The sequence below is a fragment of the Myxocyprinus asiaticus genome, chromosome 25 (assembly GCF_019703515.2).
Source record: "Myxocyprinus asiaticus isolate MX2 ecotype Aquarium Trade chromosome 25, UBuf_Myxa_2, whole genome shotgun sequence".
NCBI lineage: Eukaryota > Metazoa > Chordata > Actinopteri > Cypriniformes > Catostomidae > Myxocyprinus > Myxocyprinus asiaticus.
The window spans coordinates 2,705,310-2,730,000 of NC_059368.1; the positions used below are offsets into that span (position 1 = coordinate 2,705,310).

The 24,691-nt window shown below is 39.1% G+C and overlaps 2 protein-coding genes across 2 annotated transcripts; both read left to right on the forward strand.

Moving 5' to 3' along the window:
- The first annotated feature begins 530 nt into the window (after window positions 1–530).
- On the forward strand, window positions 531–10,893 carry LOC127416330 (BRO1 domain-containing protein BROX). Its single transcript, XM_051655633.1, has 13 exons — window positions 531–634; window positions 1,380–1,491; window positions 1,573–1,679; window positions 1,803–1,899; window positions 1,983–2,078; window positions 2,181–2,253; window positions 4,038–4,143; window positions 4,242–4,331; window positions 4,738–4,823; window positions 5,000–5,081; window positions 6,479–6,629; window positions 9,613–9,772; window positions 9,878–10,893. The coding sequence occupies exons 2-13, from the start codon at window positions 1,391–1,393 to the stop codon at window positions 9,962–9,964; spliced, it is 1,236 nt and encodes a 411-aa protein (XP_051511593.1). The 5' UTR covers window positions 531–634; window positions 1,380–1,390; the 3' UTR covers window positions 9,965–10,893.
- Window positions 10,894–15,893: 5,000 nt separating this feature from the next.
- LOC127416349 (uncharacterized) lies at window positions 15,894–24,221 on the forward strand. The gene is made up of 2 exons (XM_051655662.1): window positions 15,894–16,095; window positions 22,475–24,221. Exons 1-2 carry the CDS (start codon window positions 15,909–15,911, stop codon window positions 22,945–22,947), a joined length of 660 nt encoding a protein of 219 aa, XP_051511622.1. The 5' UTR covers window positions 15,894–15,908; the 3' UTR covers window positions 22,948–24,221.
- The last annotated feature ends 470 nt before the right edge of the window (window positions 24,222–24,691 follow it).

Sequence of the window (24,691 nt, forward strand, 5' to 3'; positions counted from 1 at the left end):
GAACCTCTGAGTAACTTTTTTAAATTGACGCACAAAGGGTATACAATATCTTAAACTCATAAATAATGACAAGAATAACACATTTCTAAGGTATTATGACGTTGTTATTCTTTCAGACTTCTATAATTATTTTTTTTAATTTATTTATTTAATATTTTTATTCAGTATTTATTCTTTTATTTACATTTGTAATAAGTTGCATATGTATATTTTTCTGATACTTTGGACGTTTCCCTTTTGCTGTATTTATTTAATGCAGTGCTCACTGTTCTTGGTTTAAGGGTCACGGTTTCGGTACGGTTCGGTATTTGTTCAAAATTAAAAAGAACAAAAGAAATTGTATGTTTTATATATGTATATAGTTTTATATATAGTGTTTTATATATATATATATATATATAAAACATACAATTTCTTTAAGCTGTTTATATTTGCATATAAAAAGGACTTTAATGCATTTTCAAGTCACAAAGGTAGAAACTCATGTAACGGGCGTAATGGGCGTGTCTATTACGTCACTCGAGATACGTCATACAGGAAGAGCGTTCATTGTTTTGGCGTTTCCTGATCTACATCTGTGGAGTCTCGCCGATTAAAAAACAACAACGAACACCTCACAGTCGATACATTTCTGGTATAAATACATATCTATTTCGATTTATTCAAGCTATATAACTCTCCTTTGTCCCAATTAGTTCTGTAGCTGCTGTGTTTAATCCTCATTGTCTGCTGTTCAGTCAAGAGTCTTTGTTTTTCTCAGTGTTTATACAATTTATGAACCAAATTAAACTCAAATATCGATGTATTCTCTTTTGTAAGACTATGAAGCGATATTATAGATGATTTTGAACTAATTTTGAGTAGATATGTGTGTCCAAATCATATAAAGCTGATGATAAACAAGGCCTAGATGATATATATATATATGTAGCTGCCTTATCAAAGGACACATTGATCATTCAGACAGCACTTGTACCATTGAACTGATGTGTAAATTAACGTTTCATACTTTATTTTTCTGTACATCAGAAATCCACAGTGATAATTTGCTTAGTCATTTACTTCACTTAGGATTATTTCCCCCATAACTTGTATTAACCAATCATCTTTATCAATGTAAACATGATTACAGCAACTTTAGTGTCTGGTGGGAGCATATGTCTATTTATTCCTATAGAAACATATGCACAAATTGAGATAATATGGGGTTTCATTCACCGGTCACTAAAAGTTGTCTGCTTTGTTTGCAAAACACCTGTAGTCACTTAAAATATTCACAGATGGAAAAAGAGTGGTAGTCTTCAGCAACATTACTTGCCCAAGAGCTTAAATTGGTTAATAAATTGGTTATTAACCCATATCTGTGTCTTCTCAACTAGGCTTCGTCACCATGACTCACTGGTTCCACCGAAACCCTCTGAAAGCAACGGCGCCCGTGTCCTTCAACCTGTATGGAGTGGCATCCAGCCCTGCTGCCAATAAGATGTGCAAGTGAGACCAGGCTACAGTATAAGTTGCTGATAAATCAATGCATATCGTCATTTTGTCAGAGACATGTTAAATCTGTTTCAGTGACCTGAGGACGACACGGGCCAGGCTGCTGGACATGTTCACAGACACCACGTGCACTCCAGAGATCATGAAGAAAGCCAGTGATGAATATTTCGCTCTCTTACAGGGTCAGTGAACTGCGTTGTTTCCTTCCTTGAATTTCTGGTCACATATTTCCATTTTGCTGATGATGCCATTTGCTCATTTGCATTGTTTATTTTTGCTGCTTTCTATTTCCTGAATATGCGTAGGTTTTATTTTGCCGCTGGATGGAACCACGCAAGAAAACAAGCTTCGCTTCATCCAGAACTTCAAATGGACTGACACTTTACAGGGAAACATTGCAAGGTAATAAGTGTAATCTTTCAGGATTTTACAAATATACAGTTATTTCTTAAATACCCTATTCATGTCATTTTCTCTGTTTTCAGTGCTCAGCAGGATGCAGTTTTTGAGTTGGTGTCAATGGCGTTTAATGTGGCCATCTGGTACACCAAGTTTGCATCAAGACGGGCCGGAAAGGAGAAGTGAGTTTTATTTGTGTACTGCATACTTGAGCATTTAGCTTTAAATTAAATCATTTAATAGTTCATCAAAGTCATTTCTCAAGCTTTGCATCTTTATTGTAGCATCACAGAGGACGAGGCCAAAGATGTTCACAAGAGTTTGAAAATCGCTGCTGGTATATTTAAGACTCTTAAGGTAAATTGTGCTTTATTACTTTCTCTTATGAAAGAGCCGCAGGTTGTTAATTAAAGTAATAGTTCACTAGAGGCCAAGAATTACGGTGATTTTACTGTGGAGTTCCTGAAACCACAGTAACACATGGTTGTTGCATTTTTAATACAGAGAGAGAACCGCTGACTACCACCCCTGGAGTCGCAAGTTCGAATCCAGGGTGTGCTGAGTGACTCCAGCCAGGTCTCCTAAGCAACCAAATTGGCCCGGTTGCTAGGGAGGGTAGAGTCACATGGGTTAACCTCCTCGTGGTCGTGATTAGTGGTTCTCGCTCTCAATGGGGCGTGTGGTAAGTCGTGGAGTCTCCGTTGTGCGTGGATCGTGGAGAGTTGCATGAGCCTCCACATGCTGTGAGTCTCCGCGGTGTCATGCACAACAAGTCACGTGATAAGATGCGCGGATTGGCGGTCTCAGAAGTGGAGGCAACTGAGACTTGTCCTCCGCCACCCGGATTGAGGTGAGTAACCGCGCCACCACGAGGACCTACTAAGTAGTGGGAATTGGGCATTCCAAATTGGGAGAAAAGGGGATTAAAAAAATAAAATACAGAGAGAGAACAACAGAGAATTTCAAAATAACTCATAAAACATCCGGACACATTACGGTACAGAGAATATAGAGGGAAATTAGACATGAAAATAATCGTAATGGTCTGAATATAGGCTTCATTTTCTATATGCAAAATATAATTTCTTTCTTTGTCTCTCTCTCTCTCTTTGATATTACCTTGACATGTTTTTTATGAGATTTACTCAGAGACACTGATGTTTAATAAATAAATGCATTAGTAAATGTTACAGACTTTGAAGCAAAAAAGTATTTGAAAATCAGACAAAAAGATAAAAGTACAAGACTGTACCTAAAGGGATAGTTCACCCAAAAATGAAAATTCTCTCATCATTTATTCACCCTCATGATATCCCAGATGTGTATGACTTTCTTTCTTCTGCTGAACACAAATGAAGATTTTCAGAAGAATATCTCAGCTCTGTAGGTTCACACAATGCAAGTGAATAGTGGCTAAAACGTTGAAGCTTCAAAAATCACATAAAGGCAGCATAAAAGTAATCTGTACGACTCTAGTAGTTAAATCAATGATTTTAGAAGTGATATAATATGTGTGGGTGAGAAACAGATACATTTGAAGTCCCTTTTTACTATTAATTCTCCTCTCTGTCCAGTAAGTGGCGATATGCACGATGAATGCAAATCGCCGAAAACAAAAGAGGAAGAACTCCTAGGGCGGCTGTTTGAAAGTGGAGATTTATAGTAAAAAAGGACATAAATATTGATCTGTTTCCCACCCACAACTACCAAATCACTTCTGAAGACATGGATTAAACCAATGGAGTCTTATGGATTACTTGTATGCTGCCTTTATGTGCTTTTTTGAGCTTCAAAGTTTTGGAATTAACGTCTTTAATGAGGGAATGAACCCCGTGAAGCATTACAAATGACAAATTAAAAACGATGGGAAAAAAACTATTGTTGAATTCAAGTGTAGAAGCAATATATTTAAAGTGATGCAAAATATTAATGTATATACTAATATATAAGTTATATGCGACTGTAGGGAGGCCGACTCGATTGCGTCAATCACAGTGTGTTATGGAAGTGGGCGGTCGCTTGGTTTTATTAATTACAAAGATGGTAATGCAAATGGATTTGCAACAGAAAAGTGTTTATGACCTGTGACTTGTGTAAAGGTTGGGTATTATTTTTAAATCCTGTGTTGTGTTTCCTCTCAGGAGACTCATATCCCTCGTCTAATCACTCCAGCAGAGAAGGGTCGAGACCTGGAGCCCCGAGTCATTGATGCGTACATTGTTCAGAGTCAAGCAGAGGCACAGGAGGGTAAATAATCCCTGTTTCAACTGACAGTACTCAGTGCTTATATGTGCGACATAGTGCTTATATGTGCGAAATTTGGGTCCACGTGTCTCTTTGTTTAGTGACCATTGCCAGGGCCATTGAACTGAAGCACAACGCCTCCCTCATCGCAGCACTGGCGTATGAGACGGCAAACTTCTACCAGAAGGCCGGTGAGTTAAGACACTACTGTTGCTACTGGTTTCAGGCTCTCTCTGTGTCTGCATAGTAAGGAAAAACTAATATTTTTTTTTACATTCTATAAATATCGATTGGCCGATCAATCGGTTATCTGCCTTTTCCACCACCTTAGTTATCGATTTTGGCAAAATCCACTATCGGTCAGCCTTTCAATGGAAGACCATAGAAAATATTACATTTGCATTCCTACTTGCTCTAACAGCAAACGAAAAAATCCACTGTTACTATACATTTACACAACTTTATAAAAGAGGAAAAAAAATAGACTGCGCTGGATTACGACAGTCAGAACAGAGAAAGATGCCAGTTTACTCTCACTCCATCAGCAGCTGTGTTTTTTTTAATTTATGCCAAGGTAATTTTATTTTATTTTCTCAGATCACACTCTAAACACATTGGATCCTGAATGTAGCAGTAAATGGAAGAAATACCTGCAGCTCAAGCAGCACTTCTATATGGCTTATGTGAGTCATTCTGTACACAACACACTCGTGTGTTTGTTGTGATTGCACATTTGACTCATACATTATATCATTAACAAACACCATGGTGTTAGATCATTTCAAATGACCAGCTCCAGTGATGTATTAAAAATTAATTGTAACTTTCCGAATGCTGTACTTGTTTATGTTATTTACAGGCACACTGCTATCACGGACAGACTCTTCTTGTGGGTGATAAGTGTGGAGAGGCCATCAGATCCCTGCAAGAGGCTGAGAAATGTATTAACTTAATTTGACCCAAACAAACACTAATAGACTTATCAGCAATATATAGAGCACAACAGTCTTGTTCCAGAAGGAAAACTCCCATTCATTTTTAAATATAACTTATGAACCTTTAAAGACAGACCTACCGTGAGCTCTGAGGTTGATAATCGATGATAAATGCTTCTGTTGAAGTTATCAGTCCATGTTAATTCAACATAATAATAATAAAAAAAAAAAAAATGTTTAATAGCAGAATTCCTGGTGAAAAACTACACTACCCATAATCCTCAAGAGAGCTCCACCAATCAGAGAATCATGGCAAACGAAGTGCGCCAAAAGAGCTCTGCAGTGATCGAATCGCTCTCTCTACACGCCAAAACTACTTATATATTTGTATTTATCTGATTATTTTTCAATATACTTAAAATATATTATATCTATACTGATAATCAACAACTTTAAATCAATAGTTTTATATTTTTCCATTGTTTTTACTTCGATTCTGTCATTCTCATTGCTTCATGGGATTGTAGTCCATTCCCTCATTTAAGACGTTAAGTACACGGTCTAGTATCTTAGTCTTTTTGTCTGATTTTCAAATACTTTTTAGCTTCAAAATAAAGTTTGTAATGTTGTGATTCACCTCGGAGCTGGTTGGTTTGGTTCATGGTGCACAACTCTTTTATGGAAAAAATGAATGGGAAATGGTAAAATATGCTGGCTACCACCCCTGGAGTTCGCTAGTTCGAATCCCAGGGCGTGCTGAGTGACTCCAGCCAGGTCTCCTAAGCAACCAAATTGGCCCGGTTGCTAGGGAGGGTAGAGTCACATGGGGTAAACTCCTCATGGTCACTATAATGTGGTTCGTTCTTGGTGGGGCGCGTGGTGAGTTGAGGATGCCGCGGTGGATGGCGTGAAGCCTCCACACGTGCTATGTCTCCGTGGCAACGCGCTCAACAAGCCACGTGATAAGATGTGCGAGTTGACGGTCTCAGACGCGGAGGCAACTGGGATTTTTCCTCCGCCACCCGGATTGAGGCAAGTCACTATGCCACCACGAGGACTTAAAAGCACATTGGGAATTGGGCATTCCAAATTGGGTGAAAAAGGGGAAAAATCCCCCCCCCAAAAAAATGAATGGGAAAAATACTTCCAAAAGCAAGACGGCTAAAAAAAAGTGACGGTCACTATTCTAATTGGTATTTTTAGTGGATATATTTAAAATTCTAAAATATATTATGTTTCTTAAGTATTAATCTTAAGGAAAGAAAAGTTATTGTAATAGAAATGGTTAAATTGTGCAACTTTATTAGCTTTTATTAATTATATGTGACCGAAAAATAGCTTTCTGAGTAAATTAGATGTGTGAAATCTCTTCATTGTGTTTGTAATAAATGTTCCTGGCACAGGTTACTCACGTGCTGAAGCATTGTGTAAGGAATACCGTCAGATGAAGGGTCCCGGCAGCACGGCCAAACCCTCCGAACAGCTGTTCTTTCTGAAACTGGGAGCGCTCATCAAAAACACACTGGAGAAATGCCAGAGAGAGAACGGCTTCATGTGAGTACACAAACATGTGTGCAAAATAACACAAACGACACATGAGACCCTTTCAACCTTGAATAAAAAAATCAAATGCTGCTGCAAAGGTAACACAATATTAACGGCCGGTTTTCAATTGAATCATTTCCACATGAATACAGCCTCAGAAATGACCACAAAATTAAATCAGCACTTGTGATGCAACTTGTGAGCTTCATAAACTGTAATTAGTGTTGTTTCTTCAGCGTTGGGCACTTTTAGCACTGTAAAGTCTCGTCAAAACATTTTTCATGCTCTCGCTAGTTTAAATAATTTGTCTACTTACAATGTCCAAAAGTGATGTTCGTGCATCACAGGAGATTTATGTCATTAGCCTAGTTTCCATCCACCTTTCACGCTATTTTGTTATCGACAAAGTAAAAATGCGTAAAAAAAAAATTTGCGACATTTGCCGTCTTCTGCCGTTTTCATTCAAATGGCCTTTTATCGATAAAAATGGTGTGCGTGATGACGTCATGCCTAAAAAAAAAACACATTATCGCATACGTTTTGGTTTATCGCAAAAGAAATCTGCCCTTAAGCTGTTTCCATACAGAAATGTGTGTTTATCGCTAATTCGCCTCCCAGATGTCCCTAATTTTTTTCCTCCGAATTTTTGGTAAAATGGGGAGAGTATTGAGACAATTCATTGAAATTAGCCAGCTTACTGTCATTTTAATTTCACAAATAAATGCAATAAGAAGACGAGGAATTGCAATCAAAAGGGAGCAGTTCCCCTTCTGATAGGACTGTAATATCGGTCCTGATGTTGCGCCTATCGCAGGTTGCCACCGGTTCCGACCTGAAAGCAAATCGTCATGGCCCTGTTCAAGCTGACAACCTGCACCAAGCAGTGGGAGAATCTTTCGGTCTTAGTATAAGGACCATCCATCCATGTGTATATGCTGTGTGCACAACTATTAAAGAAAAATTGATGAGGTGTAATATCAGTGTTTATGATACATTCCTGATATTCAATAGGCTATTTTGAACAATCATCTAGTCTAAAGCATCGCCATCACAACTGCATTATGTCCCGCATATTTGTCCAGCAACTTTTAACGACCAATTAAACTCGGTTATCATCTAAAATTAATTTTAGCGTCATAGTGCAATTTACATTTCTAAAGAAGCTCAGCAAATGCGATCTGAGGTAAAGAGGGTTAGATTTAAAATCTTTAAACGTTTTAAAATGTTCAATAGCTCGTTTTCTGAAAGTGAACTCAGCATTGGACAAATAGTTCTGATAGTTTATAGTCTTAAAAAAGTCTAGAACATTCTGAGAATATCATTCAGCCGACTTTATTCGTCTACAGAACAGGGTACGGCTAATTTAAGTTTGTGTAAAGAAAAGGCATATATAGGTCTAAAAATATATATTTTTTAATTTGGTAATTTGTTTAATTTAATACAGGGAATTTTGCCAGCATTTTATAGAATTGGGCTGTTAGTGTTCCAAAAAAGCATTGTGTATTTATTTTTAATTTAAAATATCATTGTGCACAGAAATTATATGTTTTTTGTATTGTGGGCTAATTCCGTGACTGCCGTCTATTATTTTGAATGGTGTGTAAAAGCAACTTTAATAAATAAACGGATGGCTACTATGATTAATCGTAAACAGTGGCCATTCATTTGTTCTCCTTGCACTTATTGATGACAGGTGCATGATACGAGATATTTGTGTTGGCACTCCTGGAAGTGTCACGTTTGCCGCATCAGATCTATATGCTGTTCAGATCAATCCATAATCGCGACATTTGAAGTATCGACATTGAATTTATGCACTAGAGTTAAACGGAAAAATATTATGTCGACGCTTGTGAAATATTAGCGATAATTTGCGTTTCCATCAGCTTTATTTTGATGCGCTAAAACTTTTTTAGCAAAAAATCCTTGGATGGAAACGTAGTTATTGTCATCATGAAAATTCCCACCACAGTGTGATTTCCATAACGTAACAAAACAACATAACATTAAACAAGTCTTTCCTTTATATTCATTTTGCACAAAGAAACATGAAATAACACTTAATATTAACATTTACTCTCCCTGTCGAGTCCCATGCAAAAAGCGCTGGGAACTAGAAATCATCTCCCCAGTTTTAATTAACCAAACATAAATATTTAAGTTGTCCCAACACAGTTTTATTAAGTAAAGCTGACAGGACACTTTTTAAGTTGAATTAACTCAAGTTCCCTTGATTACATTGAGTTTTTTTGAGTAATATGCACATGGGAGGATTGAGTAAAACTGACGATATTGAGAGTTAATTTCTTTGAGTACAGTAAAACCATAAACAGAGGGTATTTTCCCACACTGATTTCATGATCTAGCCCTAACCCTGTGGCTGACCTGCAGCTCGGCTGTGAGTGACATGGTCACCATGGAAACGACGGCATATGACGAGCTCATGTGCGCGGTTGCGCAGCTATCTCGTCTCTTTAAGAGATAGACCATTGAATTTGAACATGTGCATTTACACATACACATTTTCTGAACGAAATACACAACGAAAACGGATTTCCCTGGTGAAAAAGTGCTAGGGACAAACTTTATTAAAAGGGAGGTGGACACGTAAATGGTCTGCACTTATGTAGCGCTTTTTTAACCTTAGCGGTTTTACACTGTGACTCATTCACACACACACTCACACCAATGATGGCAGAGCTGCCATGCAAGGCACTAGCCTGCCATTGGGAGCAACTTGGGGTTTAGTGTCTTGCCCAAGGACACTTCGGCATGTGGGCTGGGAATTGAACCGCCAACCCTGCGATTAGTGGCCAACCCGCTCTACCACCTGACCCACAGCCGCCCCTGCCAACGTTCCCCGCGTATTCTACGCCATGACCCCTGGGACATTAAAATTGTCCAAAATTGAAAAAAGACCCAATTCTGGCCTGCCATTCAAAAAAAAAAAAAAAAACACTTGTTCTTTCTTTCTGTGGTGTTTTGTTGTCAGTTACTTCCATAAGGTTCCTGCTGAAGCTCCAGCGCTGGAGTTGAAGGCCAGTTATGGTCTGGCTGAACCAACTCCATTTGAACTCCCGGCTCTCAGCGCTCAGTGCACACCTGAAGTCTACGTGACCTTTGACCTCACTAGAGGTCCAAAAGATGACAAGGTCCAACAGTTTCCTTCCTACAAACCAGAGAGTTTACAATATGTAATAATCTGATAGATACAGTAGATGGACATCTGTATCAACTGTATTTCTTTGCTTCTCCAGGCAAAAGCAAAGCCTGATGAAGAGATTAAACCAGTGAAGGAGCCCGATCTGAAGCCGCAGAAAGACACGGGCTGTGTGCTCTCCTAAACACCAGGAGAAACTTCAACAGATGTCCAGCATGTGCAGGAGATGTAGATGAGACTCTGTTCTCTTTTCCTGTAAAGTAATCCAACACAATTACTCTAATCTAGTGGAAATCTCTCCACAAATACATAACAATGTAACATAGTGATATAACAGTGGTGTCTGTGATTGAGTAATCCAATCACTTATCTGATGGACAATTAATCGATTATGACAATTAACCAAGATGTATAATATGAATGGATAATAAGAATAATATTACTATTTGATTTGTAGAGTAAAACAGATTATTTAAAAGGTGAGTTGGGTTTTATTCTCCATATATTAGTGAGTAAGTTGTACAAATAAATTGACACTATGGCAATGTTGGTCCAATAAACTGTTGCAAGAAATGCAAAAATTGAAGTCCTTAAGAGTGAATCTTGCAAAGAAATATCCATATTTCACCCCAAAATCAAAAGTGAAAAATAAGATATTATATTTTAAATAAAGAACAAGAAGTTGCATTGAAGATTTTGCATTGTGACATTATTTTCATAACTCTTTAAATCATTAAATGCATAATAAAATAGTTTTAAAAACTATGCAATTATTAAATTAATCATTAAATTACTAAATAAATCAATGTCACATTTTAGCATTAGTTTGCGAGCACAAGCTTCTTGTCTTGTTACGGCTAACGGCACATCACTCAACAACTATTTAATCATTTTTAGCAATCTCATTTGTGATTTTATTTTATTTTCACATGTATTTAATGATTTATTTAAATACTTAATCTGGAGTAATTTAGCCCTCCATAAATTCTCATTATCTGAATACAAAATCACATTCTCATTAACATAATTTGAGGTGGGGGGGGTCATTCGAATTACTGTAACAGTAATGAAAATCATCCTTTCTGGGCTCAATGGTTTTTTTTTTTTTTTTTTTTTAAAAAGACCACATTGTTTATGAAAAAAAATATTATTATAAAAATACATTAAATTCAGCACAATAAATATTAACATGTTGATACTTAAAATTGTGCTGTACAAATATACTTTGCATTTTATATAATATATCATATGTTTTGTTTTTTTCTCACATTACAATATGAGAAGTGGGGGTTAAAACATGATTAATTGTTAGGAAAATATTGTCACAATTCAAATTAATCTTATTGGATTTAAAACAGGCTTCATTTTCTTCATGCATAATAAATATGCAAAAAAAAAAAAAAAAAAATAATATATATAATATATATATATATTCAAAATAAAAAATGTAATTCTACAAAAAAATTAATTTACAATATATATTATATACAATATTTTTTGGGGTGAAATGTGACCCGGATGTTTTTTGACGGTTTTGTGAGATACAAAGCAGTTATACAAAAGAACAGTAAATTTGATTGTTACACTCCCTTGTGAAGATATAAAGATCATCACCCATAACTCGCTTAATGCACACACAAAACACATCTGCTGAAGGATTAATATTTGTTTTTGAAAAGAGAGGACAAGCACATCTTTATCTCGGGTCACAGTACTAACATAACCAGCTGTTTTCCGTTCTTAATGGAATGCTAAACAATCAAATTTGATATGATCAGAGTAGCACGTGAAAATAGTCCCAGATCCGGTTATCAAGACTAAACATGTCCGAGTTTGGCACCAGGTATCGTCCCCAGCAGCATTGTGATGTGCCATGTTGTTTGGGCTACGATTATTATCTTATCATCTAAATGTCAGCTTTTAGTGGACTTGTCCAATATATGTATATATTTAGAGTCATTTTTATTTGAGTCTGATTTGAAACATGCTGTAAGGTTTGTTATGATGGCTGTGCTGTAAATACTTCATGATACATTGTGTCATTTGAAACTCATTTCTTGATACATCTACTGATTTTCAATCTTTTGCACTGCTTTTATTTGATTGTTTGGTTGTTATATATATCCCCAAAAACTGAACACTGAACTGTCCAAACTATCTTTGTGTTTGAAATCATTTCATTGCTGCTCTCTTCATTCTTAGGAAAAATTCTGCAACAAAACATAATGAAATTGTGAGGAAATTGCACTTTCAAGTATTTAAGCACAGGTATAAAATGGTACACAATGATGATGCAGAATGTTTGAATTGTAGAAATGGTTTACGCTTGTTAATGGTATATTTGGCCTCTACTTTAACCCTTTTACACTACAGCCTGTAGATTTTGGACAAACACATGGAGAATTGTGTGATCAGTTGTGACCCACTTCAGTTCTAAAACTGTCAGACGGTAAATGATTTCGCTGTATATTTATTTAACACAATTCCGTACACAAAAAGTCTTTCTTCAGCTGTTTAGATGACACTCCAGGATTTCCTTTTTGTTTTTGTAGTTATATATATTTTGAACCTATGCAGTTGTGTGGATATAGTGTTCATCGTATATTACAATGTCACATGCATTTAATGATTCATCCCATTAAAGTCGACTATGTTTGTGTTGCTTTTTTTGTGTATGCAATTGGAAAAGTATCTCGATGGTTTTCAATAGTTATACTAAAAAATTAAAAAGTTGCAACTGTTATCCTGGTATACATTGTAAAAAATATTTTATTAAATTTACAGTAAGAATTTTGCTGCAGTGGCTGTCAAAACTACTGTAAAAATACAATAACGAGTTTTTAGACATTACAGCATGGCATTTATAGTATAGTCTTATTTTACATGTATATCATATAATTATATAATGTTGAAATACAACAGTAATCTGCTCGAACCTTTAACTGTACTTATAACCATTATAATATCAGCTGGTACAAAGGCTATATGACTTATGGTTCATCAAAGCATATTTGTATTAATAAAAAAATAAGCAAATTTGTGCGATGGGTAACATAGGGACTTCTGAGAATGCCCCTTTCCACATAACAGTTACACTTGACTAATTAATACACATTATTAATTAACATTTTTATCAAAGTTGTGTTAACATGACGATGAATGTTAACAATGAGCAACTGTATCTTTATTAACATTAACAAACATTAATAAATACTCTAAAAAGATATATTGTTAATTGATATTTCATGCTACCTAATGCATTTACTAAGATTAATAAATGTAACCCTATTGTAAAGTGTTACTGTTATAAGGTTTTTTTGCATAGAATGTGCTTGGATTGTGTTGTTAGATATACATTTCCACCTGAATTCTAAGTTAGTTCATTTTTAACTTCTAAAAACAGAATTGTATAATATGATACAGTAAAAGTAGGTGTATTGCCTTTTCAAATGTAATAGAAATATATTGTTATTTGTTAGTTGCATTAATGTTAACATATTGTTATTTTAAAGTGTAATACTGTTATAACATACTGTATTTCATCATGTTTTGCAGAGAAAGGACATGTAATGTCTTGTTAGATATAAATTGTTACTTCTAGAAAACATAATTATACATTATTTTACAGTAAATATATTTTCCTTTTAAATTTAATAGAAGAGGTTTTTTTAATAATCAGATTTTTGGGGTCTGGGTATCTCAGCGAGTATTGACGCTGACTACCACACCTGGAGTCGTGAGTTTGAATCCAGGGCGTGCTGAGTGATTCCAGCCAGGTCTCCTAAGCAACCAAATTGGCCCGGTTGCTAGGGTGGGTAGAGTCACATGGGGTAACCTCCTCGTGGTCGCTATAATGTGGTTCTCGCTCTCGGTGGGGCGTGTGGTGAGTTGTGCGTGGATGCCACGGAGAATAGCGTGAAACCTCCATGCGCTAGGTCTCCGCGGTAAAGCGCTCAACAAGCCACGTGATAAACTGCGCGGATTGACGGTCTCAGACGTGGAGGCAACTGAGGGGCCGTTTACACAACAACATTTTCAACTAAAAACGGAAAACTTTTTATGCATTTTGCCTGTTCGTTTACACGCAGGCGTTTTGGGGCCTGAAAACGCAAACTTTTGAAAACGGGTTTCAAAGTGCAAGTTTTTGAAAACAATGCCATTATCGTCTCCGTGTAAACATACAAACGTCATGCGCACGCGTATTACGTGTTCAGTCTATAGGCATGCGCACGAGACATTCAAAACTACAATGGCGGACTACAGGACTGTGTTTGTGCTACTCAAGATTTTGAGTTTATTGACAGTTCTCCAACAAAGTGTAGATTTACTGCATCACTACTACGACCAGCGGAGACGCATTTGTTATGTGCACAGGCACGTAGTGTTCCTTTACAAAGTGACATAGCCAACTACTGGCCTGGCATGCATAATACAGTGTTTTTAGTCGTTTTCGCGGATCCATGTGAATGGGGATCGTTTTTCAAAAACGCAAAGGAAAGGGGGCCTGGGTAGATCAGTGGTAAAGACGCTGGCTACCACACCTGGAGTTCACTAGTTCAAATCCCAGGGCGTGCTGAGTGACTCCAGCCAGGTCTCCTAAGCAACCAAATTGGCCCGGTTGCTAGGGAGGGTAGAGTCACATGGGGTAACCTCCTCGTGATCGCTATAATGTGGTTCGTTCTCGGTGGGGCGCATGGTTGCCGTGAAGCCTCCACACGCACTATGTCTTCGTGGCAATGCGCTCAACATGCCACGTGATAAGATGCGCGGGTTGACGATCTCAGACGTGGAGGCAACTGGGATTCATCCTCCGCCACCTGGACTGAGGCGAATCACTACGCCACCATGAGGACTTAAAAGCACATTGGGAATTGGGCATTCCAAATTGGGAGAAAAAAAAAAAAACACAAAGGAAAAACTTTTCCGTTTTTAGTACATCATTGTCGTGTAAACGTACCCCGAGGTTCGTCCTCCGCCACCTGGATTGAGGCGAGTCACTACGCCACCACGAGGACTTAGAGCGCATTGGGAATTGGGCATTACAAATTGGGGAGAAAAGAGGAGGGGAAAGAAATCTAATATTTAACAGGTTTTTATTGTAGCATTTTTTTATATTTGTTTTACATTCTTTTCATTAAAATTAAAAAAAAAAAATTGTAGGATGAATACTATACATATCAGTACTGCAATATATATATTTGTTGACATTTGGTTGAGAATCTTGAACTTTTAAAAAAATTTTCAACCTTGTGTCAGGGGCGGAGCCAGGAGTTTTTCACAGGGGTGGCCGGGCAGGGGCCAGTGATCAGTCTGTGGTGGTACAGAATTGTTCATATTGTAAAGTGGAGGTGTGTGGATACAAAAACAGAGGGGAGTGGATACAGTGACACCCTGGACAGAGAGGTGCGGCGATCTTGGTGTGTGCACTAGTGATGGGTCGTTCATGAATGATTCGTTCATTATATGACTCAGAAGAATGAGTAGTCTCAGAGAGTGATTCATTCATTTTGTGTTGGCCACACATGCACATTGCGCAATCTCCGTTCGTTTGTTACGAGAAAACCGCATGGGCGCTGTACAGGAAACAGAAATGATTAGTTCACCTTTCAACTCTTTTTGTCCGAGTCGTTTGTTCTTTTGTCACGTGACAGAAGGACGAACGAATTGGATAAGAAGATTCCAGAGGTGAACTAATCTTTCTGTTTCTCATAATTTGTCCTCATTGGGACTATAATCAAAGTTTGCATAAGTAGACGTGTTGGGGTGGATTTGGCTATTAATAATTGAACATTTTAATTTAATTTTGCTCAAATGAACGAAATGACTTGAATAAAGATTCGTTCATTTTGCTGAACGAGACTCAAAGATCCAAGTCAGTAAAATGATCCGATCTCTAGTGCGCACATGTTAAGTCTCCTGTGTGTTGTGGTTGTACAGAGACGGTTTCACCTCTAAGAAAAATGACCAAAAAGGCATTGCGAGTAGGGTGGCCAGGCTTCGGTCCATGGTGGTCACCCCCTAGCTCCGCCACTGTATCCAAGTCAAAAAATGGTCTTGAGATTTGAATGCAGCTCAATGGGGATTCGGATCTCTCGGCCACAAAGCGCCCCCTGGATGAATAAACCTACATGTTTCACAGGAAAGAGTTATTAGATTGTAAAGTTTGCCACCCAATGCTAACAACAATGGAGGAGAGGTTAATAGCTGCTGTGTCCGATTATCCAGAGTTGTACAATTCTACAATAAATTCATATAAAGACTCCGCGAGAAAAGCCAAAGCGTGGAGAGCTGTGAGTTTACAAGTTGACATACCAGGTAAGAGTTGATATATCTGAACTTATTATTATTATTATTATTTTACTGAACTGTTATCTATATGTGCTGTTAGCTTGCTGCAGAGTTAGGCTAACTGGAATGCAGATTTTAAGATTTTTTATGCACGTCTCATGAATGTTGTGTTTACGTCCTCATGTTTGACGGATTAATCGGGTAGATCTGACACTCTGGGTGCACGCAAACTTTACTTTGCAGTTTGGTGACTCAGACCTGGACAGCAAGTACATTTTGGTTTCATCTAAAGTTTAGTGGGTTTGTGATTTCCAAAGTACTGAACAATTTGTTTTTGATCCATGCAAAGAAAGTCCTTGTTATTGGACCGTCCATACATTTTTGCCTAGGCCTACATAATCCTAATTTTCTTAAAGGTGCACTCAGTAATTTTCCCCTCATTTTAAAAGTTTCGATTATAAAGAAATTAATTATAATTTTGAAACATATGTATAAAATCATGATCACTCGCATGAGATGAGGACTCCAATCATAAAGGTGAGCTTATAAAAGCAGTTTTATTCTACATGAAGCGGGTCTCCTCATGGGGGCAGCCATATAAGGATCACATGACCAGCCGAATACAAGGCGCTTACTATTAGTAACCGTAATGTTTTTTGGACACTCACTCAGGGATAAAATTATTCTCTGCTGTTGACTGTGAATAGTGACTTTCTACAATGGCATCTGAAACTGAAAACTATTACATTTGAATGTTGCTGCATCCACGCCCCTAGATGTCAGTGTAAGTCCAAGACAAAATAAACACAAAAAGTACTGAGTGAGTTTTTTATTATTATTATTATTTATTGGTCATACACATAAGAATCACATAAAATACAGTTATGGCAAATTTTTTGTCACAGAACTGAAGTATCAGAGGGAAAATTCTCTTGTAACCTGTCAAGAAAAGTTCCTGGTCACGTTTAACCCTAAATCAATACAAAAATAAAAGCAAAAAAATTATATGTAGCTGCAAGCAGCAATTGTGGCGCCAAGCAGACCAACATGTGAGGAAGTACAATTGGATATCTCGTATTATGATTTTAAAAAAGCGGTATTAAAAAAGTAGAATTGCTAATTTTACAATACAGTTCATAATAACTTTTGACCAGTAGGTGGCGTTGTTACTTAAATGTATATGGTGCTGTCAGGGTGTTGTGACAATGACACAAAAAAGGTTTCAGGGTAATACAGCAAAGCGTTGTCAAGATACAGCCTCAGATCTGTAGCAACTTTGTTGCTGCGCTATTCGAGAACCTTTTGGTCTATTCAAAAGCCTTTAATAACGGTTTGTTGTGAGTGCCTTTAGATGATAAATAAGTTTCAAGTAAATTAGACGTTCGGCCTAGGAGGAGTTCATAAAGGATGTTTTCAATTACATTAAAAATAGGAAGTATGGCAGACCATGGCAAATTATGTATCACCATACTTGGCATGATACAAGAAAACAAGGTGACGCTGGCCCCAAGCTTTGTATGAACCCTCAGGGCATGGTGCCGATGATGCATACCAAGTTTCGTAAGGATGCACCAATGCGTTTGTAAAATACACCATTTTACAACAAAATTCATAATGGCAGACGCTCAATATGGCTGACATAAAATTGGGTATCATCGACTCCATATGCCCCAAGGAGTCTAAAGAGGCCAGTCTCATAATTTTAGGCCAAACTATTGAGATGTTACAGTACGAGTAAAAATTTGTTTTTAAAAAAAGCTATTTTCCATATTTCTTGACCACTAGGTGGTGCTGTGCCAAAACTGTGCAGGTACCCTCAAGTCATGATGGCTATGACAGATACCATGTTTTGTTTCAATATGCCAAAGCGTTGCAAAGATACAGCTTCACGTCTGTTTTGCGTGCTTGCCATCAAATGAGTTGAAGCGTTATATGAAAATGAAAACCGAGAATCTGAGGTAATCCAATTAGAGATGGGAAAAAAATATCAATATGTTAAAGTATTGTGATATTTTTCCTCTTGATATTGTATCGATATTTGCATGCCAAATATCGTGTAATGGTAAAAGGGAAAGGAGGAGGCAAGAACAGGCTTGACAATATAAATAATAATTTTATGATTAACTTAAAGCAAAAGGCATACAGGACAGCTGCCTGTAGCTCTTTCTCTGCTGAACTGCCGCCTCCGGCCGCCTTTATCCCTCTCGTGGGCTTGATTAGACTGATTAGGGGCCGGGCCACACTCCTCCCTCCTTTGCTTCAGGCCGGGGAGCCCCCGGCATGATGTATATCCACCCCATCCTTTCGGGGGGGGGGGTGCCCTTTTCCCCACCTTCTCAGACCTGGGAGGGAGACAAGGGGAGGGGAAAAACAAAAAAAGAGAGGGAAAGGCCAACACAGAGCGACAGCAGGAGAGAGAGAGGAGAGAGAAAATAAAACGTAATCGCCGGTTCTCTGATACGCCGTAGCCTGGTCCTCGCTTACTCCTCCACCCTCTAGTGGATGACAGCTGCTCCTCCCTGGGTTGATTGGAGGCAGTCCTCCAGCCCTGGTGGACGGAATGCCCTGCCATGTTTTGGTGGATGGAAGGGGTCTCCTCCGCCCCTGCGGCGGTTCTCCTGCTCCAGGCGGTCGGCAGTGAGCCCCTCCCCGCTCGTGGACGGCGGTCTTATCTTTGACCCTGCTGCGTTTTAGCAGCCGGTAGGGGTCTCCTCTGCCCCGGCAGCGGCCTGACCGCTGCAGGCAGTTGGTAGGGAGCCCCTCCTACACTCACGGTCGGCGGACGTTCCTCCACATTCTGGTGGCCGGGCTCCTCAGTCCCCCGGCGGATGGCTGCGGCTGCTCCTTTGGGGTGGATGGTAGTGGCGAAGACTCTACTACGGTACATCCCTCCACCTTTCTGGGTTTTTGGCACCAATGTAACCTGGTAAAAGGGAAAGGAGAAGGCGAGAACCGGCTTGACAATATAAATAATCATTTAATGATTAACTTAAAGCAAAAGATATATATCACACATTCAGGGCAGCTGCCTGTAGCTCTCTCTCCCAAACTGCCGCCTCCTGCTGCCTCCTGCCATCTTTATCCCTCTCGTCGGCTTGATTAGCCTGATTAGGGGCCAGGCATGCGTCATCACGGCCCAGCCCCGCCCTTCTCCTTGCCACATATCAATATTATTATTCACATTTTTCCACATTAATATTGCGGTGATGGGAATTATTTTTTTCCTCTTTGCCAAATTGATCTAGGAATTCAACAGCAGTCCCTTAGAAGGTGCAGTTGACATGCTTTACACATAATCACCCTCCCTTACTAAAATTTATCATGATTTTACAGTAGTAACATTAACTGAGGTATTATGACAAAAAAATAAAAATAATGTAGTATCTTATTAAACAGGCTAACCTTTTAGTAGAAACATTGAGTGAAATATCGCGACTGGCGTCCTGTTGCTCTGACCCCCATCATCAGCAAATGCTTTGAGAGACTAATCAGAGATTACATCTGCTCTGTGCTGCCTCTCTCTCTTGACCCGCTGCAGTTTGCTTACCGCAACAACCGCTCCACTGATGATGCCATTGCATCTACGATACACACTGCTCTCTCCCAGCTGGAAAAAAGAACACTTATGTAAGAATGCTGTTTGTAGACTACAGCTCAGCATTCAACACCATAGTGCCCTCTAAGCTAGATGAGAAACTCCGGGCTCTGGGCTTAAACAGCTCGCTGTGCAGCTGGATCCTGGACATCCCGTCAAGCAGACGCCAGGTGGTTAGAATGGGCAGCAACATCTCCTCATCACTAACCCTCAACACTGGAGCCCCACAGGGCTGTGTTCTCAGCCCACTCCTGTATTCCCTGTACACACATGACTGTGTGGCAACACATAGCTCCAATGCCATCATGAAGTTTGCTGATGACACGACGGTGGTAGGTCTGATCACTGACAATGATGAAACAGCCTACAGAGAGGAGGTGCACACTCTGACACACTGGTGTCAGGAGCACAACCTCTCCCTCAACGTCAGTAAGACAAAGGAGCTTGTGGTGGACTTCAGAAGAAAAGACAGAGAACACAGTCCCATCACCATCAATGGAGCACCAGTGGAGAGAGTCAGCAGCTTCAAGTTCCTGGGTGTCCACATCACTGAGGAACTCACATGGTCCATCCACACTGAAGTCGTTGTGAAGAAGGCTCATCAGCGCCTCTTCTTCCTGAGACGGCTGAGGAAGTTTGGAATGAACCGCCACATCCTCACACGGTTCTACACCTGCACTGTAGAGAGCATCCTGACTGGCTGCATCTCCGCCTGGTACGGCAATAGCACCGCCCACAACCACAAAGCACTGCAAAGGGTGGTGCGAACTGCCAGACACATCATCGGAGGTGAGCTTCCCTCCCTCCAGGAAATATATACAAGGCGGTGTGTGAAAAAAGCTTGGAGGATCATCAGAGACTCCAGCCACCCGAGCCATGGGCTGTTCTCACTGCTACCATCAGGTAGGCGGTATTGCAGCATCAGGACCCGCACCAGCCGACTCCATGACAGCTTCTTCCCCCAAGCAATCAGACTTCTGAACTCTTGATCTCCCACGATCAAAATACATCAGCACTGCACTTTATTACTCTTACTCTTATATCTCACACCGGACTGTCATCAATTATATTATTATTATATTATATTCTCTCTTAACAACTTACTATCAACCGACAGCCTGAATGTCAATACAGTACAATACAACCTACTGTACATTCTATATATACTACTATATATACTTTTTATTTATTTATTTATTGAATAATGTGTATCTATATTGTATGTATTGTATACTGTACAGTGTATGTTATTATTTGTATATTGTTGTGTGTAATTATGTGTATATCAGACGTTTAAATTGTGTTGTGTTAATTTGATGTTATTGTAAACTGGTATATGTCTCATCACTGTCACGACTGCTATGTTGATCGGAACTGCACCCAAGAATTTCACACACCATTGCACTTGTGTGTATGGCTGTGACAATAAATGTGATTTGATTTGATTTTTTATATCATAGTTTTGAATCACAATACACCAAAGATAAAGAATCGCAATAATATTGTATCGTGACCTAAATATAGATATTATATCGTCTCAGCAGTTACCTTGTGATTCCCACCCCTAAATCCAATTGCATTTCTCCAAGTTCTACAGCAGTGAAACAAATGCTTGAAAAGCTTGACGCAGCCAAGACATATCCAGCTGCTGAAATAATCGTGACATGCCTAATTATTGATTTCAAGTGTGTTTTTATTTTACAGTTTTGTTGCATGTCTGTTATTTTAACCTTACCAGAGTTTACTTGCATTATCTGAGGCAGAACATTTTTATATAAAATGGTAGACCTGTCACGATTATTTGATCTGATTATTGTGCATGTCAAATTACAATCACATTTTGCTGTCCAAATTGACAGCAGATTTTATACGAATAAATAAAGGCATTGAACGGCACGTTCGTGTGTCTTATTCATTTGAACTCCGACCGTTTCACTGAACGCTCTGTCAACGTTGTTTTTCTCGCACACGATCGAGCGCTCAGCCTTTCAAAATACACTCTTTTGATTGTGAGCGAATACGACTGCTTTGTAAGTGATAAGTGGACTCAAAGTGCTCCGATTTTTCGTGTAATGACAAATGTTCTTGATCGTTGTGGGTTCATACACGCAGTGTTAATGACATGCGGTGACACAGAGGAGGAAACGCCTGCTCTATTTCTGTGAAGATGATAGAATAAAGAAACCGTCTTCCATCATGTGAAATAAGGGCTCGTGGGTTTAAATAGCGGATAGCCTTAAATAACATGTGAACGTAAAGAATTTAGGACAAAAATATTTTACTGTTGCATACTTTAATATAATATAATAATATATAATTGAATATACTGTATAATGTAATGTATCGCCAGAAGATTTTGCCCAACTTTTAATCCTGGAATATTCATTTAATGGCCCTAAAAATAGCTTCCGTTCTCTATGTGCAAAATATAATTTCTAATTTGTTTCTTTTGATTTTGGAGTAAAATAGGATCAGGACATTTTCTTGGTGGTTTTCGAGAGAATCACCCCATATATTTGCTTGTTCCCTCCATGCAAAAAAGTTTTCATTATTGTTCCACTGTTAATTAATAAATAAATATATGTTTACATTATGAACTACTCATTATTAATGTAATTATAGTCTTTATTGTGAGTAATATTATTGGAAATGCATTTAAATAAAAATTTTTTGTTTTAGCTTGGTCCCATTTGATAATGAAGCTACGGCACCCTTAGTATTGCATTACAAATTTATGAAACATTATGCATCAGACATATGCCTGATCATAACATTCATATCTTAACCAGCCTGTCTTCGTTTCTCTGGCAGAAGAGGACTGTCGCAGGAGATGGAAGAGCTTACGGGACATGTTCATCAAAGATAAACGAGCAGAGCAGCGCAGGCGAGTGTCAGGAACGTCGCACCGCAGCTGGAAGTACAGCTGGCAGATGTCTTTCCTCACGCCGTTCATCCAGTCCAGATCGCTGGCCACAGACGAGCCCGAGGAAGACCGAGATGATGAAGACAAGGAGGAGGAGAGGGCAGTGGACGGAAACTCTTCGTTTGTCGACCGAGACTTTGAGGGGGATCACGGGATGCTGGATGGATCGTCGCAATACAGCGCGTCTGGATCACAAGAACCAGGACGCAAGCGGAAGTGGCAGATGGAGGGAACGGAGGACTTGGAGGACGAAATGTTCTTGTTTAGTCTTCTGCCGTATCTGAGGAGGCTGCCTTATGCGAAGAAGAGTGCGGTGAAATTAAAAATTCACCAGCTGTTGTATGAGGCAGAGTTTAAGTGACGTTCTATAGTTTTTATTCATATTTTTCTATCTTTTATTGATATTGAAATTCTATCCATTGCATTTTTTTTTTACGTTCATAACATACTGTATCGACACTGGTAGATTTTGATGTTTGTTTCATCAAAGATGAAATTATTAAACGGAAATGTACATGCTGAGAATGATTGTTGAGTTTGTAACATACAAATTCCTCTTCTGTGAAGTTTGGTGTTTCTATGGTTACTCTCTAGCGGACGATCTGTGGAAGTACACTATATTGCCAAAAGTATTCGCTCACCCATCCAAATAATTGAATTCAGGTGTTCCAATCACTTCCATGGCCACAGGTGTATAAAATGAAGCACCTAGGCATGCAGACTGCTTCTACAAACATTTGTGAAAGAATGGGCCGCTCTCAGGAGCTCAGTGAATTCCAGCGTGGTACTGTGATAGGATGCCACCTGTGCAACAAGTCCAGTCGTGAAATTTCCTCGCTACTAAATATTCCAGTCAACTGTCAGTGGTATTATAACAAAGTGGAAGCGACTGGAAATGACAGCAACTCAGCCACGAAGTGGTAGGCCACGTAAAATGACAGAGCGGGGTCAGTGGATGCTGAGGCGCATAGTGCGCAGAGGTCGCCAACTTTCTGCAGAGTCAATCGCTACAGACCTCCAAAGTTCATGTGGCCTTCAGATTAGCTCAAGAACAGTGCGTAGAGAGCTTCATGGAATGGGTTTCCATGGCCGAGCAGCTGCATCCAAGCCATACATCACCAAGTGCAATGCAAAGCGTCGGATGCAGTGGTGTAAAGCACGCCGCCACTGGACTCTAGAGCAGTGGAGACGTGTTCTCTGGAGTGACGAATCACGCTTCTCCATCTGGCAATCTGATGGACGAGTCTGGGTTTGGCGGTTGCCAGGAGAACGGTACTTGTCTGACTGGATTGTGCCAACTGTGAAGTTTGGTGGAGGGGGGATTATGGTGTGGGGTTGTTTTTCAGGAGCTGGGCTTGGCCCCTTAGTTCCAGTGAAAGGAACTCTGAATGCTTCAGCATACCAAGAGATTTTGGACAATTCCATGCTCCCAACTTTGTGGGAACAGTTTGGGGATGGCCCCTTCCTGTTCCAACATGACTGCGCACCAGTGCACAAAGCAAGGTCCATAAAGACATGGATGAGCGAGTTTGGTGTGGAAGAACTTGACTGGCCTGCACAGAGTCCTGACCTCAACCCGATAGAGCACCTTTGGGATGAATTAGAGCGAAGACTGTGAGCCAGGCCTTCTCGTCCAACATCAGTGTCTGACCTCACAAATGCGCTTCTGGAAGAATGGTCAAAAATTCCCATAAACACACTCCTAAACCTTGTGGAAAGCCTTCCCAGAAGAGTTGAAGCTGTTATAGCTGCAAAGGGTGGGCCGACGTCATATTAAACCCTATGGATTAAGAATGGGATGTCACTTAAGTTCATAAAGGCAGATGAGCGAATACTTTTGGCAATATAGTGTATATTAATGACAAATGTCTTTGAAACAAAAAAGCACACTTCATTGCATTTATTGAACGATAAATGCATTGCATTAACATTACTTGCATTTTTTGGGGATGCAATTTCATACGGTCAATTAAAAACATTTCACACAAATATTTTATCTTTAAAATGTCTAATAAATATTCACCTTCCAAAATGCAGATCCAAAATATTCCCTTTTTTATGTCGTCTTATTATTGAACAGGTAATATTCAGTCCATTATATTTCG

What these genes read in the sequence shown, in the direction of transcription:
- LOC127416330 (XM_051655633.1), top strand. Translation starts at nt 1,391, where the DNA reads ATGACTCACTGGTTCCACCGAAACCCTCTGAAAGCAACGGCGCCCGTG. An exon ending in GTATATTTAAGACTCTTAAG is followed by an intron (nt 2,254 to 4,037) that starts GTAAATTGTGCT and finishes GTTTCCTCTCAG; the next exon opens with GAGACTCATATCCCTCGTCT. An exon ending in TCAAGCAGAGGCACAGGAGG is followed by an intron (nt 4,144 to 4,241) that starts GTAAATAATCCC and finishes CTCTTTGTTTAG; the next exon opens with TGACCATTGCCAGGGCCATT.
- LOC127416349 (XM_051655662.1), top strand. Translation starts at nt 15,909, where the DNA reads ATGTTTCACAGGAAAGAGTTATTAGATTGTAAAGTTTGCCACCCAATG. An exon ending in TTTACAAGTTGACATACCAG is followed by an intron (nt 16,096 to 22,474) that starts GTAAGAGTTGAT and finishes TTTCTCTGGCAG; the next exon opens with AAGAGGACTGTCGCAGGAGA.